Below are 22487 nucleotides of genomic sequence, written 5' to 3'. Positions count from 1 at the left end.
AGAGGGTCCTGTCCTAGATTTTCTTTTGAACAATGGCAGAATGCCAGGGCATCTGTGACCAAAGGACTGAAGAGAACCAGAGTGCTAATGGTGGTTGCCTCAAAGCCACCTAATGGTCCATGAGCAGGCTGAGAACTCAGACTGACTCTTGGCTGGGTGTCTGCGGAAGGGTGAGCTGAGAATGTTCTTTCCCCAGAGTATGCAGACTTATTCTGTGTTGAGGTCACTACTGCCAAGGGCCTACCAAAATTAGACATAGCAAGTCTTAAATGACAAATTTCCACCATAGCCTTAAGAAACGTAGTATTCAGGGGCGCCTGGGTGGCTCAGTCAGTTGAGCATCCGACTTCGGCTCAGGTCATGATCTCACAGGTCGTGGGTTCGAGCCCCACATAGGGCTCTGTGCTGACACCTCGGAGCCTGGAGCCTGCTTCGGATTCTGTGCCTCCCTCTCTCCCTGCCCCTAACCCACTCGCATTCTGTCTCTGTCTGTCTCAAAAATAAATAAACATTAAAAAAAATTTTTTTAAAAGAAAAAGAAATGTAGTATTCAGGAGGGGTACTTCTATAAGCATTACAAGTATTAAAAATTACAAGTATTAAAAATATAGTACTTAAGCATGGAAACAAATCATAAAGAGAAAAGCAATCACCCTTAAGATCATACATAAAAAACCCCAAAAACCAGAGCTCAATGACTACCAGGAAAGGAGAACAAGTACAAAATACAAAAAAGTTCTCTCGAAGCCATTTCATAACAATTTAAATACAAAAGAATGGCATGCTTTCATGATTTAAATATATTTAAATACAAGCAGCTACCATGCATATTGTCTTATAAATATCATGTGCTATTATAAGTCAGGCACCTTTAAAAATAAAAAAGTAAAGATTTATTTTAGTCATTAAAAATTATTGACTTAGAGAAAGGAACGATGAACCTAATGCTTTTTCCAGATTAAAAGTAATCCTCTGCTATTCTTTATATTTTCTACCCCTTCCCATATTCTTTGGACTTTAGAGACGTATGTAGTATTTTAACAAATAATACAAACCAATTTTTTAAAGTTTATTCATTTAGTTTGAGAGAGAGAGAGAGAGAGAGAGACAGTGCATGTGAGTGGGGGAGGGTCAGAAAGAGAGGGAGAAAGAGAATCCCAAGTAGGCTCTGTGGGGGGCTCAATCCCATAAACTGTGAGATCATGACCTGAGACAAAATAAAGAGTTGTATGCTCAACCAACTGAGCCACCCAGGTCCTCCTAAACCAATTTTAAACAAAAGAGAGATAGAAGGGAAAGGCAGAAAGTTGTGCAAAGAATAAAAGAAAGCAAAATTACATTTCCAGAACAAACTAGACCCACTTACCCACTCTTTTGTTTCTGGTGATAGAATACATGAAACATTCTTAAAAATAATTTAAAAATGAAATTATTCAATTATAAATTTTGTCTAGACACCCAGAAATAGATGGTGAATAAGAAATGAGAAAAAGATAGTCATTTTATTGCCTTGAATCAAAGTATTGTATAAAAGAGCCTGGCTCTCATACATAAGAGTAAACAAACTACATATTTTCATCATGAAAGCACACAAAAAAATTGCCCTTTTCTTTGGGGTGGGGGGAGACTAATAAGAGCCAGAAAAATCATACATTCCTTGTAAGATTCCCAAACTCTTGTAGGTATGTGGCCTTCTCCCCTCCCTAATAGGATTTGGTAGTTCTAGTCACTTTTCCACGCCCAGGAGGTGGAAGCAAGAGGGGATGGTATTCAAGGGCAGACTAGTTTTGCACAAGAAACCAAGAACTGTGAAGTCCCCTGACCCTAGAAAAGTACCACAGCACCATTGTTCATGACATCTTCTGTTATTTCAGATGCACACCCAGTTAATTCCCTGCTCGAGTGCACCACTGTCTATTATGCATACAGGTTGCACATGGGTCCAAAGCCAAGGTTGCTGAAGGCATCTACTGAGCATTGGAGGAGAAACCATCCTTCCTAGGCCACCCACAATGGGAGCTGAACAAAAGTTACAAAAACACACATGAAGAAGTGAGCCATTGTTTCAGGCCTCAGGGCAGCACTTAGTTACACAGACCTCAGTGTCAGATTAGAACAGGAGGTGAGAAGATGGAGTTGGCCAGTAAGGCATTTTAGAAAAAGTATTTCTCTTATTTTCCAAATTTGAAGTAGCTGTATATAGTTTCCAGTTGATTTTCAGCCTACTATAGGAGGTTTATAAAAGCCGTTCTATAAGATAGATAGTTTATTAGACAACATAATACATTGATTCTCACTTGGACAAGAAGATGACCAAGAATACTCTCAAAGTGAAAGAAACAAGAAATTTGAGTTGACTTATAGGAGCTCATAGGAGAAGAAAGAGTAAAGAAATGAAAGATGAGCAGTGATGAAGAGCCCTAGGTAAAAATGCATTTAATTATTCACATGAATAATCATTATAGTAATAAAAATAATTGGCAGGGCTAGAAAGAGCAGAAAGTGGTCCCAGAAATAGAAAAAAGATGATTTTTATACTGAAGAAAAGAGGAAGTAATGGGAGTTGCATGGGGGCAAGTGTCGAAAGCATCTATCAAGAGGTTGCTTTAGAACTGAGAAACTTAACAGAAACCCATGGGGGAGGGGAAGGAAAAAAAAAAGAGGTTAGAGTGGGAGAGAGCCAAAGTATAAGAAACTTAAAAACCGAGAACAGACTGAGGGTTGATGGTGGGAGGGAGGGTAGGGTAGGTGATGGGTATCGAAGAGGGCATCTTTTGGGATGAGCACTGGGTGTTGTATGGAAACAAATTTGACAATAAATTTCATATATTAAAAAAAAAAAGAAATGGGAGTCAGAGTTTATGATTAATTGAAGAATTTTTCAAATTGGATCCCATGTTAACTTTAGCAGTCTTGGAGGCACACAGAAAGAGAATAACCAATTAGTTATTCAATTCCTTCAGCTGCTTTAATGGGATTCGTGCCTTTGTTTCAGTTTATCATGAATTAAGTACACCTGTTCCCTGCTAATCAGTGCAAACTGTGAAGGATGCAATCACTTAACCACACTTGATTCCCCCCAAAGTAAGATACACTGTTGTGTATAGATTTGGAAGCAGATAGGTTGGGGTCTGAATCCCAGTTATGCTGCATGTTAGCATGTGGTGTGGGGCAAGTTACTTCATCTCTCTGAGCCTCTTTTTTCTCATCTGCAAGATAGATACAAAAAATACTGAACAATGAGGAGTACTGTAGAAATTAGAAATAATCACTGTAAGACACAAGGCACCCAGTAATACTCAATACACGGCAGCTACAATTATTCCGCAATTGGAAATACGTTCTTTCTAATGGTAGCAATCTTTGATGAATGTTGGATTTACCTTGAAGGGGAGCAGATAACAAGTAACATAACAAGTTGAAATAGTTTCTGTTATTTGAATCATCTAAGCTAGGTCAAGGACAGCCATGTTATGTCTACGATGCTCTGGTGTGCGGAATTCTCAAAGCAGCAAGACTGCATATTATGAAGGCTTCAGTTTTGCAATGGCTTAGAGAATATCACTTCATTTGCTCTCGTAGCCATAATATGCAAAACATGAGCACGGAATCTTCGGTGAAAGTGAGAATGAGCATACCAAGGCAAATGCCAGGATTATGTCAGCAACTGCTCTTCTGCTGCTCATTTTGGGGTAGGCCCATGTAACAGCTATTGGACCAGTGGTTTTCATGTGTTACCACACAATCATATAGCTATGTTGCAGTGTTTACTCTTAATTGCTTGGAGAAAGTTTTAAATGTGAAGGCCCTTACTCAAGATAGAATATAGCACTTGAATTTGGGGAAACAGCTTTGGAAATTCCCAATTCTTACAAGCTACTTCTCTTATATTTGTTATTAAGAATTTTCTATGAAGATCTGACTAACTTATATACCTGTCCTTTTCACAAGGAATAAAATAACTACTTAAATAATATTTAAAAGATGTTAATTGCATCACTGCTTTATCCTAAACAACTGTATTTGATATCCTTAAATTCTTGATTGATTGGAGAAAGAATATATAATTTCAAATACTCATGATATGTTACAAAGAGACTGATAATTATTAAAAGTTCTTCCCACTGCATGTCAGAATAGGAAGAACACTTGATTTCTTCTAGATTTTTTTGTCATTTTGGATGGCTGGCATTTGATAGAGAATGTATAACCGCATTACAGTGAATCTGAACTGTAGAAAACCAAATTATCTTCTTGTGTCAAATGGAAAATTATACTTTGTACATATCATTTTATTTCCCCATATCCCCCCTGCCTTTTTGGGGGCATAGTTAAGGGCTAGGTTAAGGTAACACAATTCAGGTGTTGATAATATTTTATTGAGCATTTTGCAAGTCATAAATGTGCAATTTATCTCATTTCCTTTGTGCGCATATATCATCTACCCGATTTTATAATGTGGAAATTGAGACTCAGAAAAAATGACAGGTCCAAGGCCAAATTGTTAGTAAACAACAGGGTTAGTACTAGAAGCCAAATCTTTTAATGTTCAGTGCGACAGAATTTGCTCTTCTCCAAGTTGTCTTTATTTACATTATTTACTTATTCATGAGTCCACGGTTCATGCAGCAAATATTTACTGAATGTATCTTATATGCCAGGCACTGTTGCAGGCCTTAGAAATACAGACCACAAATGGATTTCATCCCTAAGCAACTCATACTTTGAAAAATAAATGACAACAGCTCCTGGTGGGAAGTGCCGTGGAAGCAAGGAAGGGAGGAAGCCAAGGTTGGTGGGGGTGGGGGTGGGTCGTGGAAGGAGAAGATACCCTTGGGCAGCAGGTAGAAGCCTCCATTCATGCCAGCACGCCCAACCAATGTTATCATCATTTGAGTGCCAAGTCCTGGAAAAGATGGGAAAGCACAGGCCTGGGGTGCAGATGAGCAGGAGTTACTCAGGGGAAGGACATGGGGAAAAGCCTTCCAAGGAAAGGGAACGGCTGGCTGTGTGAAAGCACAATGTCATGATGTTGTATGGCTCCTTTGGGAAACTCTTTTTGGCATAGTTGAAACGAATGAGGCATGAGACAGGGCAGTAGGGAAATAAACCAAGAGAGATTAGCAGAGGCCAGGCACTGAGGGGTTCATGGGTTTGTGTGCCAAGATAGAGAATGTGAACTCTACCCTGAAAGGTATGGGAAGTGAGCAAAGGATATTTAGCAGTGGTATGATGAGATCTGGGTCTTAGAAAGCCCTCTCTTGCCCTAGTGGAAGACCCGACTGGAGGAGCCAGGCAGGACCATGGCAGGGACCTGCAGCAGAAGTGAGGTGTCCTTGAATTAAGGAGATAGCAGTGGGGGTGGCAAGCCAAGATTTGAGACATAAGGGGGCAGACTTGTTGAATGACTAGGTGGGTGCAGGGATGGGAGGCAGGAGTCTGAGATGTCCCTTAAATTTTTGTCTGGGATGACTGGGTGGACAGTGATGACATTCTCTGAGTCAGGGAAGAAAGGCAGAAAAACAAATTTCCCTTTGGAGGAGGCAGGCCATAATATGTCCGATTCTGACATGTTGAGAGTATGAGATGCTTTGACAACCTTCAGGTGTGGATGTTGATGTATTCATAGAGACGTATGATGCCACCCTTAACGTAAAAGAGAAAACTGTGTTTCTGGATAATTTTTAGGAATTTTTTGATATTTTCGACTGAAAGCATTTATTTTACCATGGAAATTCATCAACATATAGGAAAAGTAGGTATACAAATAAGTAAGGGTGGGTCTTACAGGAATCTAAATACAGAAGCACATAGATCTAAATATTTTTCCATGTGCTCTGTTAATATTATTCCAATATATGATTTTAAAAAGTGTGTAAAATACCAATCTTGAAAAGTGAATTATTTAAAAATCTTTATTAGTCCCACACCCATAAGACATACTGCATTTACTCTGAGAAGGAAATGTACACCCGAAGGGGGAAGGGGAAAAAAATAGTTTCCTTGAGTGAAGGAACGGGAAGAGCCGATCTGTCTGGCCGCTAGCCAAGTGAGAGAATATTGAAAAAGCTAGCTGTTTCAAGATAAATCTCCACTAATCCATCTTTTACCAAAGTTATCACTTAAAGTCCACCTTTTGACATGAAATATTTACTAGGAACTTATTTTAGTCACAAAGCACCCTTTAAAAGAATATAATATTGGACCCCGTACTAGGCTAAAAGAAGAAGGTATTAGGTGACTGAAAAGAAACTTGCATTTTAAAAAAAGGGGTGGGGAGGGGTGCCTGGGTGGCTCAGGTAAGCATCCTACTTCGGCTCAGGTCATGATCTCAGGGCCTGTGAGTTCAAGCCCCACATCAGGCTCTTTGCTGACAGCTCAGAGCCTGGAGCCTGCTTCAGATTCTGTCTCCCTCTCTCTCTGCCCCTCCACTGCTCGTGTGCTATCTCTCTCTCTCTCTCTCTCTCTCTCTCTCTCTGTCAGAAATAAATAAAAACATTTAAAAAGTTTTTTAAAAAAAGGGATGGGGAGAAGGGACTTGTGGAAAGCCAAAAGTTCATGAGAGTTTCTATTGAAAACTGAAAGGTTAATGACAACACAAAAGTTTCTTTGCTGTTGAGGACAGACGCTTCTTATAGAATGGATAAATCAATAAAGTTCATTTTCTAGTGGCATCTGGAACCACAATTTCAATCTGTTGAAATGGCACAAAGACAAAGAACAAAGCACGAATAAACACAAAAAGGTTGTCTTTTAGCAAGAAGCTCCGTTTAAACGGCTTCCACTCTGGCAGCTTATATTCAGCTCCCTGATGGGGACCAAGTCCCTCAGGAAGGTGGCTTTTTGTTGGGTGCGTCCATGATGTTCATTCGTCTTGCATAGAAAAATTAGAACATAACAAGCTTCTAATCATCACTTGTTAATTCAAAACAAAAAGAATTCTTTATTTTTCCATTGAAAGCAGATTGTAGTAAAAAAGCAGCATTCTCCAAGGTCATATGCTGTTGGCAAAGCTCAAAAAAAAACCTTGTAGTCCAACTTGCTTATGTTCAGCTGTGTTTACTTAGACTTAACATGACAAAGTCTGCCTCTGATTATACTATTATACTGTGCAGTCATCTGCCCACAGATAAATAGATATTACACAAACTTTTGGAGAGAATGACATTTGGCCTCCATAATTTTGGAATAATTTACTAGGTACCTTCAACTGAAAACACCAAAACGATCCACAATATGTTTTTGGGAATGAAACATAAATATTTCATTTTACAAAGGGAGCCGTCTCCCTGACCTTTATGGATTTTAGGTGATTTACTAACAAAGTATGGTACTGGTTTGGAAGGTGTGGGGTAGCTCTGCAACAGGCACTTTGAGGCAACATTTATTTCAGTCTTTTCAATAACCATCAAGATTTCAAGGAATTTCTGTAAACACACTGTCACTTAAAGAAAATAACTTTCCATCAACTTTTGCAACAATTCTCCAGAACAGAACATGCATATAAAAATAAGAGTTAACTAAATTATTTCCAGAGACTGCATCTTGGAGTCATGTTTATACTATCGGTAGAAAGCAAAAGCTCAATGTTTTACCACCATAGCTTACACTAAACGCACAATTTTGCTTTTGGAGTAATGTAAACCATTTCCACAGCATACAGTCTGTTCCCGATTACCTAAGAATTGATGCTGGCCCATCATATTTACTTTGCTTGCTGTTGTATTTACGTAACAAAAGGTGTACATACTTTCCTCTCCAAACTAAGACCATTTCCGAGGTGGGAGTACTTATTATATTCCCCGGCTATCAGTCAGTAAACCAATCAATCAACAGATCTTTAGTGCACTTTGCTAACAGCTGGTAATACCGTAGTGAACCAGAAGGAGACGGTTCTGCCTTCTGAAATTTACCTAATGAGAAAAATGATAAATGGAACACATGCTGTCACTTTCTGGGTTGCTCAGTTTAATTTATATAATTATGAAGGGTTTTCCTCCACTGAAATGGATATATTCTCAACCCTGACTCTCGTTTTGTTATTGAATTAACTTAGGGCCGGAGCCCTTCATTCGGAATTGTGGTCTGTCAAGGGAGCCCCAGGTGCTGTGTTGTGCCAGGCCCTCTACCAGCTTAGGCCATGTCTGTGAAAGGATTAGGTTTGGACTGATTCATTTAATGCCTTCTATTTTGGCTTTTATTCCAATTTACTAAATTTGCTTTGATAAGCGCTCCGTAAAGGGAACTTACGTAAAGGAGGGCACTGCCACTGTTTTAGCAACTGCCGCTTACACTTAATAAGCAGAGATCTCCAAAAGCCTTCCCCTCTAAAGAACCGAATCGACCCACATACCTTACGGCAATTCCCCCATTGTCTTCTTTTACCGAGTTTGAGATTCACAAAAGATGATCTCATGTGTGTGTGTGTGTGTATGTATGTGTATATATGGAATATCTTTCTAAATGTGCATGCCTTTAAGGTCAGCAAACAAATCCATAACATGTGCTGGAAACTACTGTCCTCCTCATACCAGTCTCTGCAAGAGAATACATTTAAGCCTCATTAGCTTTCAATATAAAACTGTACCCACAAACATTCTAGAAAGGGCAGATTTCTCAGATTCGACGCGTAGTCAGAGAACTGAATCCAGGAAAATGAGGGAGTACGAAATTCTCTTCTGAAGCCCAGCCACATGACAAAGCCACTGATGAAACAGCAAGCCTGGCGAGAAGGCTGCTGCTGCTCAAAAGAAATGACTTTCACAGCCTGACATGTAGGTCCTGTGAGAGCTGCCTCAAAGAGGAAGGTAAGTGGTGTCAGAAAACATGGGGGACATGCGGATGACCACACAGTTTACTTTCCAAGCATGGGGGCCGGGGTGGGGCAGGTGATATATTAAAGTAATGAAAACCCTTTAAGTTCCAAGCCAATACTCAATCACTTGCTGGGTGATTTCTTACAGAGGAAAAGTAAATTTGCAAATCTTGTTAGATTGGACCGAGACATAACCAAGTACTTGCACAAAAACTAGGACAGAAGCTCATTTTTAAAAGGAATACTAACATCCTATATGCACAAATTATTTTCCATTCAGTCCCGGCTACCGGGCGGCAGTGTTAGGTCTAAGAAAGGAACAGCAGCCATCGGTATCTCCAGACAAGCAGTTCACTCTCTAAAACACAGAATTTAACACAAAAGAAAATGTTAGTTAGCAGATCACTGATGGGTATTAGTTTGCAGAAGACATGTAATTGAATCAAACTTATACGGCTCTCAATGTTAACCAAAGTTGGAAGGGAAAAAAAAAAAAAAAAAAAAGAAAGCTTTCACAACCAAAAATCTTGAAAAATTTCCTCTATTTTCTGGTCTCATTTTTCCCAGAACTGAAACACCACAAAATAACACCACCTCAGTGCACTCACTTCCAGCTCAGTCAGGAAGTGCTGAGGTACATAAACATTTTTTATTTCACTTTTTTACAAGAAGGTGACCAACATTTTCTTAGCCTTCCAAAAAGCTTCAGGTTTGGAATACATTTTGGTTAAATGTCAGCAAAGGAATTTGCTCATCGTTCAAAAAGCACTTTTTCTTTCCAACCTTGGAATATACGTAGCAACCGTGTTGTGAATGGAATGACAAAAAGGCTCTGAGCCACAAAAGGGAAATCCAGTTTTACAATTCCGAAAAGAGTTGTGTGGGGAAGCATTCTGTACAGGAGGAAACAGGAATAACAAGGGACATTCATAAAGCACAGCTTGTCGAGTGCTTTCACGATCATTATCAATAGCTCTGGGAGGCAGGAAATTTTCTTTCCCTCATTTTACAGATATGGAAATAAATCAGGGAAGCTAGATGATTTATCTAATGTTTCTCTGTTAGTGGTAGAGAAAAAAATATCTGAACCCAGATCTTCAAGGTCTAAAGCCATAACTGGAAGGCATGGATTGAAACCAAACACCAGCATCATGCATAATGGGAAAAAACGAGAAGTGTTGCCACAAAGGTCAGAAGCAAGATAAGAATGTACACCTTCATCACTATTATTTAACACTGTGCTTGGGGGTGTAAGTCAATGCAATAAGCCAGGGAAACAAACTCACGGCAAAAAGTTCAGAAGGGAGTTAAAACCATCACTGTTTGCATGTGATGCAATTGTATTACTAGAAAACAAGGAAGTCAAGTGAAAAACTCCCCAAAGTAATAAGTAAATTTAAGGTGGTACCAGAGTATAATGTTAACAATTGGAAATTAATGGCATTCTCACATAAAAAAAACAACTAGTTAGAAAGATGCGATGGAAGAAAGGACTCGACTTACGGCAAAACATAAAAACAATAAAATACCTAAGAATAAATTTAAAAAGAAATATTCGAGACCTATTTAGAACATTTTAGAGCCCTACTAATGGCCGCAAAAGAAGACACGGACAGATATACCACATGTTTGGATAAGATGATTCTACATCCTAAAAATATCAATTTTCTGTAATTAATTTGTAAATGTGACACAATTCCAACACAAATAACAAAAGGTTTTTTTGTTGTAGACAAGTTGATCTTAAAGTTAATATGAAAAAATAATCAAGCAACAATATCTAGACAAACTGAAAAAAGAAGAATGAAAGTAAGCACTGCCAGATATTAAACATATTCTAAAGCCTCACTAATTAAAACAGTGTGAGACTGGAACATGAGTAAAAAGAGAATTCAGTAGAGAATAACAGAAAGATAAGATAGGCCCAGTTTAAAATGTGGTATTTCCAACCAGGGAGGAAGGAAAAAGATACATTGATCAATAAATGGCATTAGGATAACTGAGTAGCTACATGGAAAAAAAGTTGAATATTTTTTTTCACGTCATGTGATACCATATCTCAAACTAAGATGCATTCCAAATAGAGAAAAGACTAAAGGTAACAATTGAGACCATGGAAATATTAGAAGAAAACTTGTGATACTCCCTTCAAAGTTGTTAAGTGAGAAAGTTCTATTGCTTAAAATCTAGAAGTCATACAGAGAAAAAGTATGAAATGTAATTACATTTTTAAAAGGTGAATGCTTGGGGAAAAATCAAAAGGAAAATAAACACATATATATTTAACCGGGACAAAATATGTGTTACTCACAAGTATCTCCCTACTCCATAAAGTGTTCTTCAAATTAATAAAATATTATCCACAAGAGAATCCCATATAAAAAAAAATATGAATAGATACACACACAGGAAAAATGAAATTTTGTGACTGGCTTATTTCATTTAAAATAATGTCTTTAAGGTTCATCCATTTTATATCATATGTCAGAACTTCCTTCCTTCTTAAAGCTCGAATCGTGTAAACACCACATTTGTTTATCCATTCATGTGTCAGCAGACACTGGAGTTGCTTCTACTTTTTGGCTATTGTGAACAATGATATTATGAATGTGGGTGGACAAGTATCTGCCTGAGTCCCTGTTTTCAGTCCTTTTAGATATGTACCCCGAAGGAGAATTGCTGGATCATGTGGTAATTCTATTTTTGCTTTTTATGAAGAATTAGCATACTGTTTTCTATAGGGGCTGCCCTGTTTTGTATTCCCACCGGTGGTGTACAAGGGTCCCAATTTTTTCACATCCTCGCCGATAGTTGTTAATTTTTTTTAAATGCTTATTTATTTTTGAGTGCGAGAGAGAGAGAACACAAGCAGACAGGGGCAGAAAGAGAGAGGGAGACACAGAATCTGAAGCAGCCTCCAGGCTCTGAGCTGTCAGCACAGAGCCCGATGTGGGGCTTGAACTCATGGACTACAAGATCATGACATGAGCCAAGTCGGACGCTCAACCGACTGAGCCACCCAGGCATCTCCAATTTTTTTTTTTTTTGATAGTAGCTATCCGAATGGGTATGAAGTAGTACCCCATTGTGGTTTTGATTTGCATTTCTCTAATGTTGAGCGTCTTTTCATGATTTGCCATTTGTATATCTTCTTTGGAAAAATGTCTATTCAAGTCCTTTGCCCATGTTTTAATCGGGTTGTATTTTGTTGCTGAGTTGAACAGTCTAACTTTTATATAAAATAGGGAAAATAATAACTTATATTCATATTTTCTTTTAAATATATAAGGAATCTCTGCAAGGGCACATTAAAAGTCAAATATTTAAAAAATGTACTTAGATGACATCCCTCTGTTACATATTTATAGCGTCCTGTATTTCTTTGTAGTATTTGGCACACCTCTTTGTTCAATGCTTGTTTCTCACAATATGCTGTCTGTCATGTTCATTGCTTTAGCTCCACGTAGCAGGAAGAATTCTTACTGATTCTTTGTTAACAGACTCACTAACTGATGAAGAGAGTCATTTATCACGTTAGAACATATTATGTTATGAGGATGCTAAACTGTCAGATTACAAACAGTAGTAGTCATGTTGGAAAGCAGAAGGAAGGGCCTGAGGGAATTAAGCAGTAAGCTCAGGGCTGCGTTATGATTTTTGTGTGCTCTAGGTACCTTTGTCTTTGCATACTCTTTCCTACATAAAAAAATGTTAAAGTTATATATATGTGTGTATGTGTGTGTGTAATGCTTATTTGTTTTTGAGAGAGAGACAGAGTGTGAGGAGGGGAGGAGCAGAGAGAGAGGGAGACACAGAATCCAAAGCAGGCTCCAGGCTCCGAGCTGTCAGCATGGAGCCCCATGCGGGGCTCAAACTCACAAACCACAAGATCATGACCTGAGCCGAAGTAGGAAGCTTGACCGACCGAGCCACCCAGGCACCCATGTTAAAGTTGTATTTTATGACTACATCAACATATTGATGTATGTAAGCCACGTTTCCTATATATGCATTACTATTATGTTCATTTTTCTTTTGATTTTAAAAGAAATTAAAATGGAAGTATTTCCATGGGTCCTAGGCTTTGTGCTACTGTGGGAAGTTGGCTCTCAGAGAAGTAACCAAGGAAAAAGTAGTGGATGTGAAGTATTTTTCTTAAAGGAAGCAGGCTTATGATACCAAAGACTTGGTCCTGGGGGATGAGAGGAAACATAAGTATGCATGAGCCCAGCATGCACAAAGACAGGTAAAAGAAACACAAATTCAACAATATTGGGGCTCATCTTCCCTGCTCCCGCACGACTGTTCCTTGGCCCTCTCAGACAATCACTTGCCACAGTAGTTGGCATCCACCAGCACCAAATATGGGCGAATCTTGCAAAACTAACTTAGTAAGTTTTGAATTTCAAAGACAATGAAAAATAAAATAAAACTTTCTTCCCACCCTACTCTCTAAAATGTTCCTTTAGTTAAATCACTTGAAATTTCAAGGGAAATTTATTTTAAAAACAACTCTGCTTTTCTAAATGGAAGCTTATAGTCTATAAAAAAATTCTATTTGAAAGCATAGTGACTCATGTTGTACATGTGCAGATGAAGTTAAAGTGGCCTGTGCGTGATTCCATCAGAAATGAGCAGCAATAAAACCAAGGTCAACTCTGCACCCTTAAAAAGATGGAAAAGTGGATAATACTACCTTCTGTAAATTTTCTAAATAATTTTCTCCTACAGTCCATGAAGAGGGAAACTATTACCTCTCTTCACTGATTTAAAGAATTTTTTTTAAGAAATTCTTCCAACCCGAGAATATTAAAGTATTTAACACCTAGTGTGACATGAACAGCAGCCACTTAGAAGAGATGTTGGCTGTACAGAAAGGGGCCACTGGTACACACTGTCGGGTGTTATGCTTTGTTGTAGAAAAAACTTGGCTTCCAACCTCATGTGTTCTTCCCTCTGGTTTAGTTCACTGATCATCACAAAGTCTTAAAAAAAAATTTTTTTTTTATTTTGAGAGAGACAGAGAGAAAGAGAGAGAGACAGAGTGGGGCAAGGGCAGAGAGAGAGACAGACAGGGGGAGAGAGAATCCCAAGCAAGCTCCGTGCTGACAGCATGGCTCCGTCTCACCAACTGTGAGATCATGATGGAGCCGAAATCGAGAGTCCGATGCTTAACCGACTGAGCCACCCAGGCTCCCCACAAGGCCTTTGATCTTTTGCCTGAATCTATACAGAACCTATATTTTTCTTGTGAACCATTCATGTATGCAGCCATTCATTCATCTATGCATTTTCTTTATACCTTAACACACACACAAAATCAACTACAGATCAGTTTTGTTGGGTGCTAGGGATGAATGAGACAGAACCTGTATTTTAAGGAAGTCAAAATGTAAGAAGGGCAACAAACTCGTTCTTTCCTTCACACTGATTTCTGGCAGTTCTGGTGACAAGAACAAAGGTGAGCTACAGATGTGGCTCCCTACCATATGCATGAACGGCCATGAAGATAGCAGGGTTTCTTTAAGAGTAGAATTCTGTGCTCGTCCGGAGTGGGACTGAAGGTGTATCAACCAGTTTTCAGCCAAACAGAACTCTGACTTCCTTATCTTTGACGTCTCTTCCTTGACAATCACAGGTTGTAATGAGAAGCTCTTTCCCTAACTTGCTGCCTACAGCCACCACAAAGGCACTGCTGTCCAAAAGAATCACAGTGTGAGCCACACACGCAAACTACATAAGCAATTTTCAGTTTTCTAGTAGCCACACTTTAAAAAAGTAAAAGGTAAAAGATAAAAATTATTTTAATAAAATATTTTTTATCTCAATATAGCCCCAGATATTATCATTTCAACATCCGATCAATATAAAAAGCAATGATATATTTTCCATGCTTTTTCCCCCCATACATTTAAACACATTTCAATTTGGATTAGTCACATTTTAAGTGCTCAGTACCCTCATGTGACTAGAGGCTGCTATATTAGACAGCACAGTTCTAAGTGACTCCAGATAGAGAGTGGACACATGAACCACTCTATGAGTCATTCCTTAACTCTCACAGTGATATAGTGAATTCCAAGGAATCTTCAAAAGTACAGAAAATGTGCATAGTTTCCTACAGCATTCCTGTGAAAGCAGAGATTCCTAGAATTGTCTCACAACGAAAAAGCTGAAGATAAGACAGGGCTTGACTATGGCCATATATTTTGCTTTCTATTTTTAATCCCTGGTTTAAAGAAACCTCTTATTCCAGATTCACTGCTAACTGGTCAACGATGACCATTTCCGCTTTTTACCAGCTTATCTTCAGTTTCTGCATTAGTACGAGAAGGAAAGATTCCTTGATGTTGTTGACTCGGTGCACATTTCAATACGCTCTTTTCCCCTTCACAGTCCCTTCTTATCTTATTTATGGGACTCTGGGAGAAGACTGAACAAGGCTTATAAAAGGCTTATACGTAAGCCCCGTACTAGTCAACAAATAAAGAATATCAGTTTAAAGACACACCCGCACTACTCAAGATGGAATCCACAAATTCCTTCAAGAGCCTATTCAGGCCTAACTTGTCAATAATTCCTGGTATTTAAAAATTCTCTGATCCTTTGGCATGCAGAACGTGGCCTGGAAATAAGAGCCATTCTTCAGTTCTTTTAAAAAAAAATTTTTTTTTCAACGTTTATTTATTTTTGGGACAGAGAGAGACAGAGCATGAACGGGGGAGGGGCAGAGAGAGAGGGAGACACAGAATCAGAAACAGGCTCCAGGCTCCGAGCCATCAGCCCAGAGCCTGACGCGGGGCTCGAACTCCCGGACCGCGAGATCGTGACCTGGCTGAAGTCGGACGCTTAACCGACTGCGCCACCCAGGGGACCCCTTCAGTTCTATTCTGATTTTCCCTTCTTCCTTCAGCCCTTTCCTTTCTCAATCCAAGTAACTTTTCAAGTGTTCTTTTCCCCACATCACTATGGAGTGTTTTTTGGAGGTTTCTTCTCTAGATTTTCTTTCCTATTATACATTTCCTCTGCCTTTCTATTTCTGATACCTTTATTTTTTATACCTGGCATGTAATCATATTTATACTTTCTATCTTTGCTCTAGATTATTCTCTCTCAAAATCAGATTCCCTAGCTCTGTGTAAAGATAGAGTTATCTGATGCATAGTCAAATATTAAGACAGTCCTTTCTTCCCAGGAAAGAAGTTTACATATAGTTTACCTCAAATACCCAAATTTAAAAGATCAATGGTTAAAACAAAGACGTGAATGAAGTGACTTTTGACTCTGGCTGAGTCTTTTTATGACAGCAGAAAGAATTTGAAGAAAATAGTCTAATTGTGATGAGCTGGTTAGAGAAGGCAAAATGTGTCTAAACTTGCTCCTTTATTTTAACATCCCCCCCAGCCTTCCTCTGGTTGATCGGTCAGAGAGTAAGCTAAGGATCAGGGAATCACAGAAGCTACTCCAGTGCTTGTGGGAAACATGCACAGGGCCTGATTTCCAGTTTGAAGATTTCTACCTCATCAACACAAGGTTATAATGACATTTCTGGTCTACCCCTAAGTCCATACCTCTGCCAGTTTCTCAACAAAAATGTTCACTAGTGATATTTCTAAGTCCCATCGTGGGACTGAACGGGATGTTTCCTTCAGAAATACGATACACTGTAGCTCAATCCTATCCCTGCTTTCAAGTAAGATGAAAATCTTTTTGTCCTGCTCAATCACAGGTAAGAACAAGACTATACATGCTAGATAACCTTGGAAATGGAAATAGAATGAAAGCAGCAATGCTTTAAAATCACAGACCATCAACAACAAGGGAAAACGTATCACTGGGGGAAAGAATGTATCTCTTAGAATAACACAGTTTCAAATTGGGATCAAATGGAAGAAATTATCTAATCTACTCCTTTCTTAAAATACTATCCAGGGGCTCAGTTAGTTAAGCGACTGACTTTGGCTCAGGTCATGATCTTGCAGTTTGTGAGTTTGAGCCCCACATCGGGCTCTGCTGACAGCTCAGAGCCTGGAGCCTGCCTCAGATTCTGTGTCTCTCCCTCTCTCTCTCTACCCCTCCCCTGCTTATGCTCTATGTCTCTCTGTCTCTCAATAATAAATAAATGTTAAAGAAAAAAATTTTTAAATCACTATCCATTTTTTTACAACATTTTCTATTCCTATATTATGTTCTTGAGTTTTCCTCATCATATATGTATCATTTTCTTAAAGAACATCTCATGAACCAAAGTGTTTTCTGTTGGATTCATTGATTTGTTTTCTTTTTTTCCCCAGAAGCTTCAATACCACCCTCAGTTTCCCGACTGGCCAGGGGGACGGAATGGGCAAGTCCATTACAGAGATGACCTCCACACCAGCTGTCCTGACCTGGATCCAACCCCACGGAGGTCGTGAGAGCACCCTGTGCCTAATCATCAACTCTGCTCCAAAGAGGAACTCTGAGAAAGTTCTAAACTCACACAGCCCCAAGGAGACTAGAAACTCCAGAACTGTCTTCAACTGGGGTTCCAAACCTAGGGGTAATAATGGTTGGGTTTTAAGGAATCCTTGAGACTCTGAAAATTATACAGACTTAGAGCTGAAGAAGAGAAGCTCCCATTTAATATCACAAATACCTTATAAGGAAAGGGAAGGGAAGGAGCCCCAAGGCCCCTTAGGTTTGCTTAGCATCCTGGTGGGTGGGTTTGAGCATGCAAAGGTAGGCCTGAAACAGAGTTTGGGAGCTGAAGCTGGAGACAGCTGGATTACACTTACACTGAGTGAAAAGAACTTGGAGCGTTTGAGGCAACTGGGGACCTAGGGGGTAGCAGGAAAGTGGGGGGAAGGAGGAAGCGTGAAACTAGTGAGATGCTGTTAGGCTGTGGACCACACAACAGGAAGGGAAGACTCCCATGTGGGCTGTCTAAAGGACACTTAAGAACAAGGAAAAGTAGTGCTCCGTATGTGACTGCTGCGATATAAGTCCCTCCTCCGTTCCCTCCACATGGTGCATACGGTCTGCTACATGCACGCGTCTCCTGAGAGTGGAAGGCCTTGCTGGCACTTGAGGAAGGGAGTACATCTCATATCTGAATCAGTGTGATGCACAACAGGGACTGCATATGTGGGATGGCAAAGTAACCCATAAACTGAACACAGTTTGGAAAGCACATGGCGACAGATGCTTTGAAGACAGAACCCTCAGGCATAGTCAGAAATCCTCAGAAGGGCTCAATCTTACATAGCACGAATAAAGTGTGTCCAAGAGAATCCTCCTGAGATCTAAAGAATCAGAGAAAGCTCTTCTGCCACGTGGGTCACACTACAGTGTAGGGTGGGGAGAGTGGATGTGAGTTCCACTGGAGAAGGATCCAAAGCTTTTTATCCAGTTTTCAAAGCAGCCCGTGTACAAAAGGGGGAACAGCTCCAAATAAGTTAAGAGTCACTGCTTTGGAGAGTTCTACTCCATAAATGATTTTTTATTTTGAGTGCACTTCACCAGGATGGAAAACACCGTAAAGTCAAGTGGAAAGAGCCTGAAAGAGTTGCTGAGAGACTCAACTTCTCTTTCTGGCTCTGCCATTAAGTAGCTATGTATCAGTGGGTCACTCCCTCCCACTCCGCGAGAAAGCAGGAGTAATTATCCTTATTTTTACCACGCAGAGTTGTAGTGGCGATCAAACGAAATAACAGATGTTCATGTGCTTTCTAAAGTACATAGAGCAACACAATATATTATTAGCTCTAATCTGGCATTAGAGTTGCTAACCTAATACCAGAATAGTAAGTACAAAAATGACCTTAGTAAAAATATTTTTACAATTCAATCATGGATACGATCCCCTTTTCTTGCCATAATAAACAATGGGATTCTGCTTTAAAGGATATTTTTATCGTGCATCCAACTTGTGGAGTCTCACTGGGTTCTAGCTTCACTTGACAACTTCTATTTTGTGACTCTTCTGACCTACTGCCTTGCTCCTCTGCAGGCGAGCACGTCAAACTTGTGCACAGGAAAAAGAGGTTTTGCTTGCTTCATCTACGCATGGCAACGGGGCATGACATTTGATCTCAACACAGGGATTAAGTCATTCACAAGCAGAGCCCAAAGGGAGGAACAGCTCCAGAAAAACAACCAGCCTTGCTGGTACTACAACGTCCAGAAATTCACAGTCGCTTCTGCTACAGTTATAATTTGTAGTCTGTCTGGCCCTGAGAAATCCAACTGCAGTCTCTGTGGTTTAAATAAAATGTATCTACAGCAGCTTGGAGCCATGTTTTAAAATGTTCCATGTTATTTTAGTTCAAGGACAAGCTTTTAAAATTAAAAGAAAACTTTGGCTTTAATTATAGATTACAAGTGAGGGTTTTATTTTTTCTTTTTTATAAAGGAATGCTATTGAGTCCAACTTTTGGGGAAAGCATTTAAAACAAAAAAATTAATTCTTCCCCTGAAGTAACAATCTTCATTAATACAGGAAGATCAAACACCGAGAACATACACTCACATGTAAAGACAGCATTTTTTGTGGTTTGAAAACTAGGATAGTCACAGTGTATGTACTCAGTATGTATGATATTTTCCAGTAACTTCAGTTACATTTCACAACCAGGATGCAATATTTTAATAGGCATTACTGCTGACACAGTGACAGACCTAATAAAAGGCAGTTGATATTGTTGTTTAACCTTAAATGTAAGAAAGAACCAATATCTCACAATATCAACTTAAGAAGCAGAAGCTGAGTTACATTGTTCATATAACACAAGGATTCAGTGCAGGCGTCTGAAAATACCAAGTGTCTACACTATCCTCAAAACTTGGTTTAATTTAAATCTAATGTTTGTGAAATGTATCTATTCTGCAATTCAAGGCACAATTTTTCTGTGGATTTATATAGAGTGGCTTCAAGTAGAAGCCACTAGCAGGGGCTGTAAGGGAAACCCTAGATGTCTACCCCAGGCTCCAGGCAAGTGCCGGCTCCTTTCCTGCCTCAGCATTCTGGGGCCACTCAGGATGTTACAGGAAGGGCTCTGACTGTAGCCCTGCTCATTTTCTCAACATATTTGTGTCCACTTCCAAAGGAACAGGTCCCTGTAATAAAGGGCCCATATCACCCCTGCCCTGTGTGATTGCTGGGGAAGGAAGATAATTCCTTCTCCACATGTTTGGACTCCACAGCTCTCAGGGAGGTTGCTTCAGGCAGATGCTTGCTTCCCTCTGGCCACTGTTATGTCCCTGGATTCCTTCTCCTCTCTATAGAGATGCTCTGTGCTTCTTCCTGGGAGTCTATGGCCTGAGTGCCATTGCCTCTCCTACAGAGAAAGCTCTGTCCTCATGACATCATCTCCAGCCTTAAATGCCCGACGGGGACCCTGAAAGAAAGAGGCTGCGGTACGATAAAGGAAGCGATGACATAAATTCTGGACTGAAGGTTGTAGCCAAAGATGAAGGAGCCACAAGGCTGACACTAATCTTCTGGAATGGGGACACGATTAGGATGGCCCAGAGAAGCCAAGGAGTCTCCTTTGAAACTCTCGCACACATTCAATCGCTTAGAGATTTACAAGTTCTGCTTTCAAAATACCATGTGGGAAATGGGGGATGATAACGGTACCTATTTCACGGGGATCTTATGAGGATTAAGTAAGAAAATGCATGTCAAGTACTTAGCACAGTGCCTAGCACTTGATAAGCGCTCAGTGATTATCAGCTATTATTACTATCATTGTTATGCCCCAAACTATTTAGACCATGCTGTTTGCATCTCATGGTGGGGGATTCCCCACAGCATAAGGACATAGGCTCCTTTGGAGGTAACAAAAGGGAGCCAGGAAGTAGAAGGTGGCTTAGAAAAGGAGGCAGGAGGATCTCCCAAGGATAAACTAAATCTTTGTAACTTTCCCTAGGTATGTGAAAAAAGAAAGGACGGTTGTGCAGAGCAAGGTTTTAGAGTCAAACAGATCTGATCTCAGATCCTGGCTCTGCAACATCACAGCTTATGTGGGCAAATTCTGCTAAGTCTGTTCTCTCAAACCAAGGATAGTACAACATAGATCACAGAACTACTGTGGGGGCTGAATAAGATAGCACATGAGGGTAAAGCACAACACAAACACATTGTAAGTGTTCAATAAATGGCAGCTGCTGTTACTATGTGTAGTCGACATTCATCATCCCACTGGTAACCATCTAGGCATCTACCTTAGAAATACATTGTCAGGGGGCACCAGGGTGGCTCAGTCGGTTAAGCATCTGACTTGGGCTCAGGTCATGATCTCGTGGTTTGTGAGTTTGAGCCCCATGTTGGGCACTGTACTGACAGCTCAGAGCCTGGAGCCTGCTTTGGATTCTGTCTCCCTCTCTCTCTGCCCCCCTCTCTCAAAAATAAATGAACATTAAAAAAAAAAAAAAAAGAAATACACTGTCAGTTGTCTGATGGTTGCCAGAATGTTAAAACGTCGGCCTCATGTTATGAGATAAAAGCATTGTTAAGGAAAGCAAGACTAACCAAATGTATAAAGGGAATACATATGTGTGATTTTTGTGCTCATATGTAACTAATTATGTAAATCTCAACTAATTTATTTAGACAAGATTTGATTACCCATTTTAAAGACCGTCCATACCAAAAGCATTTAAAGCAGTATATTTTTCATATGTGATAATCAAAAGATCACACTAATGATAATGCTTGTTGTCTAAACTTTCGAGGTTGAATGGGCAAAATCTTATCTAAATCCCCATAACTGAGTGATCTCTGCTGGGATAGGCAGAATTTTGCCCCCATGAGTTTTCTTCCAGGATCACATCTGTGAATATGTTACACTACATGTTAAAAGCGGTGCTGCAGATACAATTAGGATGATCGATCAGTTGACTTTAGAATATGGAGATTATCCTGGATTATCTGGGTGGACTCAGTTAAATCACATGTGTCCTTTAACTCAGAGTGTCTTCTGTGGGGGCGCAGGGCAGAGAGATTCAAGTGTGAGAAGGAACCTATGTGCTGTTGCTGGTTAGAAAATGCAGGGGACCAGACAGAGGAATGGGGCAGCCTCTAGAAGCCAAGAGTCAAAGAAGTGGAGACCTCAGTCCTACAACTACAGGGAAATGAATTATGCCAAACCTTAAGTAAGCTTGTGAGTGAGCTCCTGTCCAGTACCCCCAGCTAAGAGCCCAGTGTGACTGGCACCTTGATGTCAGCCTAATGAGACTCTGAGCAGAGAATCCAGTCATGAATGCCACACTTCTGACCTACAAAACTTGGAGATAATTAATGGTGTTAAGTTGCTGTTTGTGGTAATTTTTATTTTTAATGTTAGAGACAGAGAGGGTGCATGAACGGGGAGACGGGCAGGGGGAGAGAAAAGAGAGAGACAGACAGAGACAGAGAATCCCGAGCAGGCTCCATGCCCAGCACAGACCCCAACACGGAGCTAGATCCCACGACCCTGGGATCGTGACCTGAGCCAAAATCAAGAATCAGATGCTCAACTGACTGAACCCACCCAGGTGCCCCTGTTTGTGGTTGTACCAAGAGAAAACCAACACCTAGGCATAAGAACTGTTCTTTGCTTTATAACCACAGCTATCCCTTTTGAATCTGTCATGGTAAATTAATTTAACAATATTCATTTCCTGACTGTCACAAAAAGCTGTCTATTCCTAG

The 22487-nt window shown here is 39.9% G+C and overlaps 1 protein-coding gene across 6 annotated transcripts in view; it reads right to left on the bottom strand.

Annotated features, from left to right (window-relative positions):
• MKX (mohawk homeobox) overlaps nt 1-22487 on the bottom strand; it is a 68018-nt gene that overhangs the window by 14904 nt on the left and 30627 nt on the right. The window contains exon 6 of one of the 6 annotated variants that reach the window (XM_040451118.1): nt 19165-20190. The exons of the other annotated variants lie outside the window; for them this stretch is intronic. Coding sequence (XP_040307052.1) covers nt 20171-20190 — 20 coding nt within the window. The 3' untranslated portion in view covers nt 19165-20170. Of the gene's footprint in view, nt 1-19164; nt 20191-22487 lie in introns of those variants that run through there. 6 annotated transcript variants of the gene reach the window in all.

The sequence above is a fragment of the Herpailurus yagouaroundi genome, unplaced genomic scaffold (assembly GCF_014898765.1).
Source record: "Herpailurus yagouaroundi ecotype Mexico unplaced genomic scaffold, PumYag 203, whole genome shotgun sequence".
Classification (NCBI taxonomy): Eukaryota; Metazoa; Chordata; class Mammalia; order Carnivora; family Felidae; genus Herpailurus; species Herpailurus yagouaroundi.
Note: the sequence above shows the minus strand (reverse complement) of the source record. Positions and strands in the feature narration are given on the sequence as shown.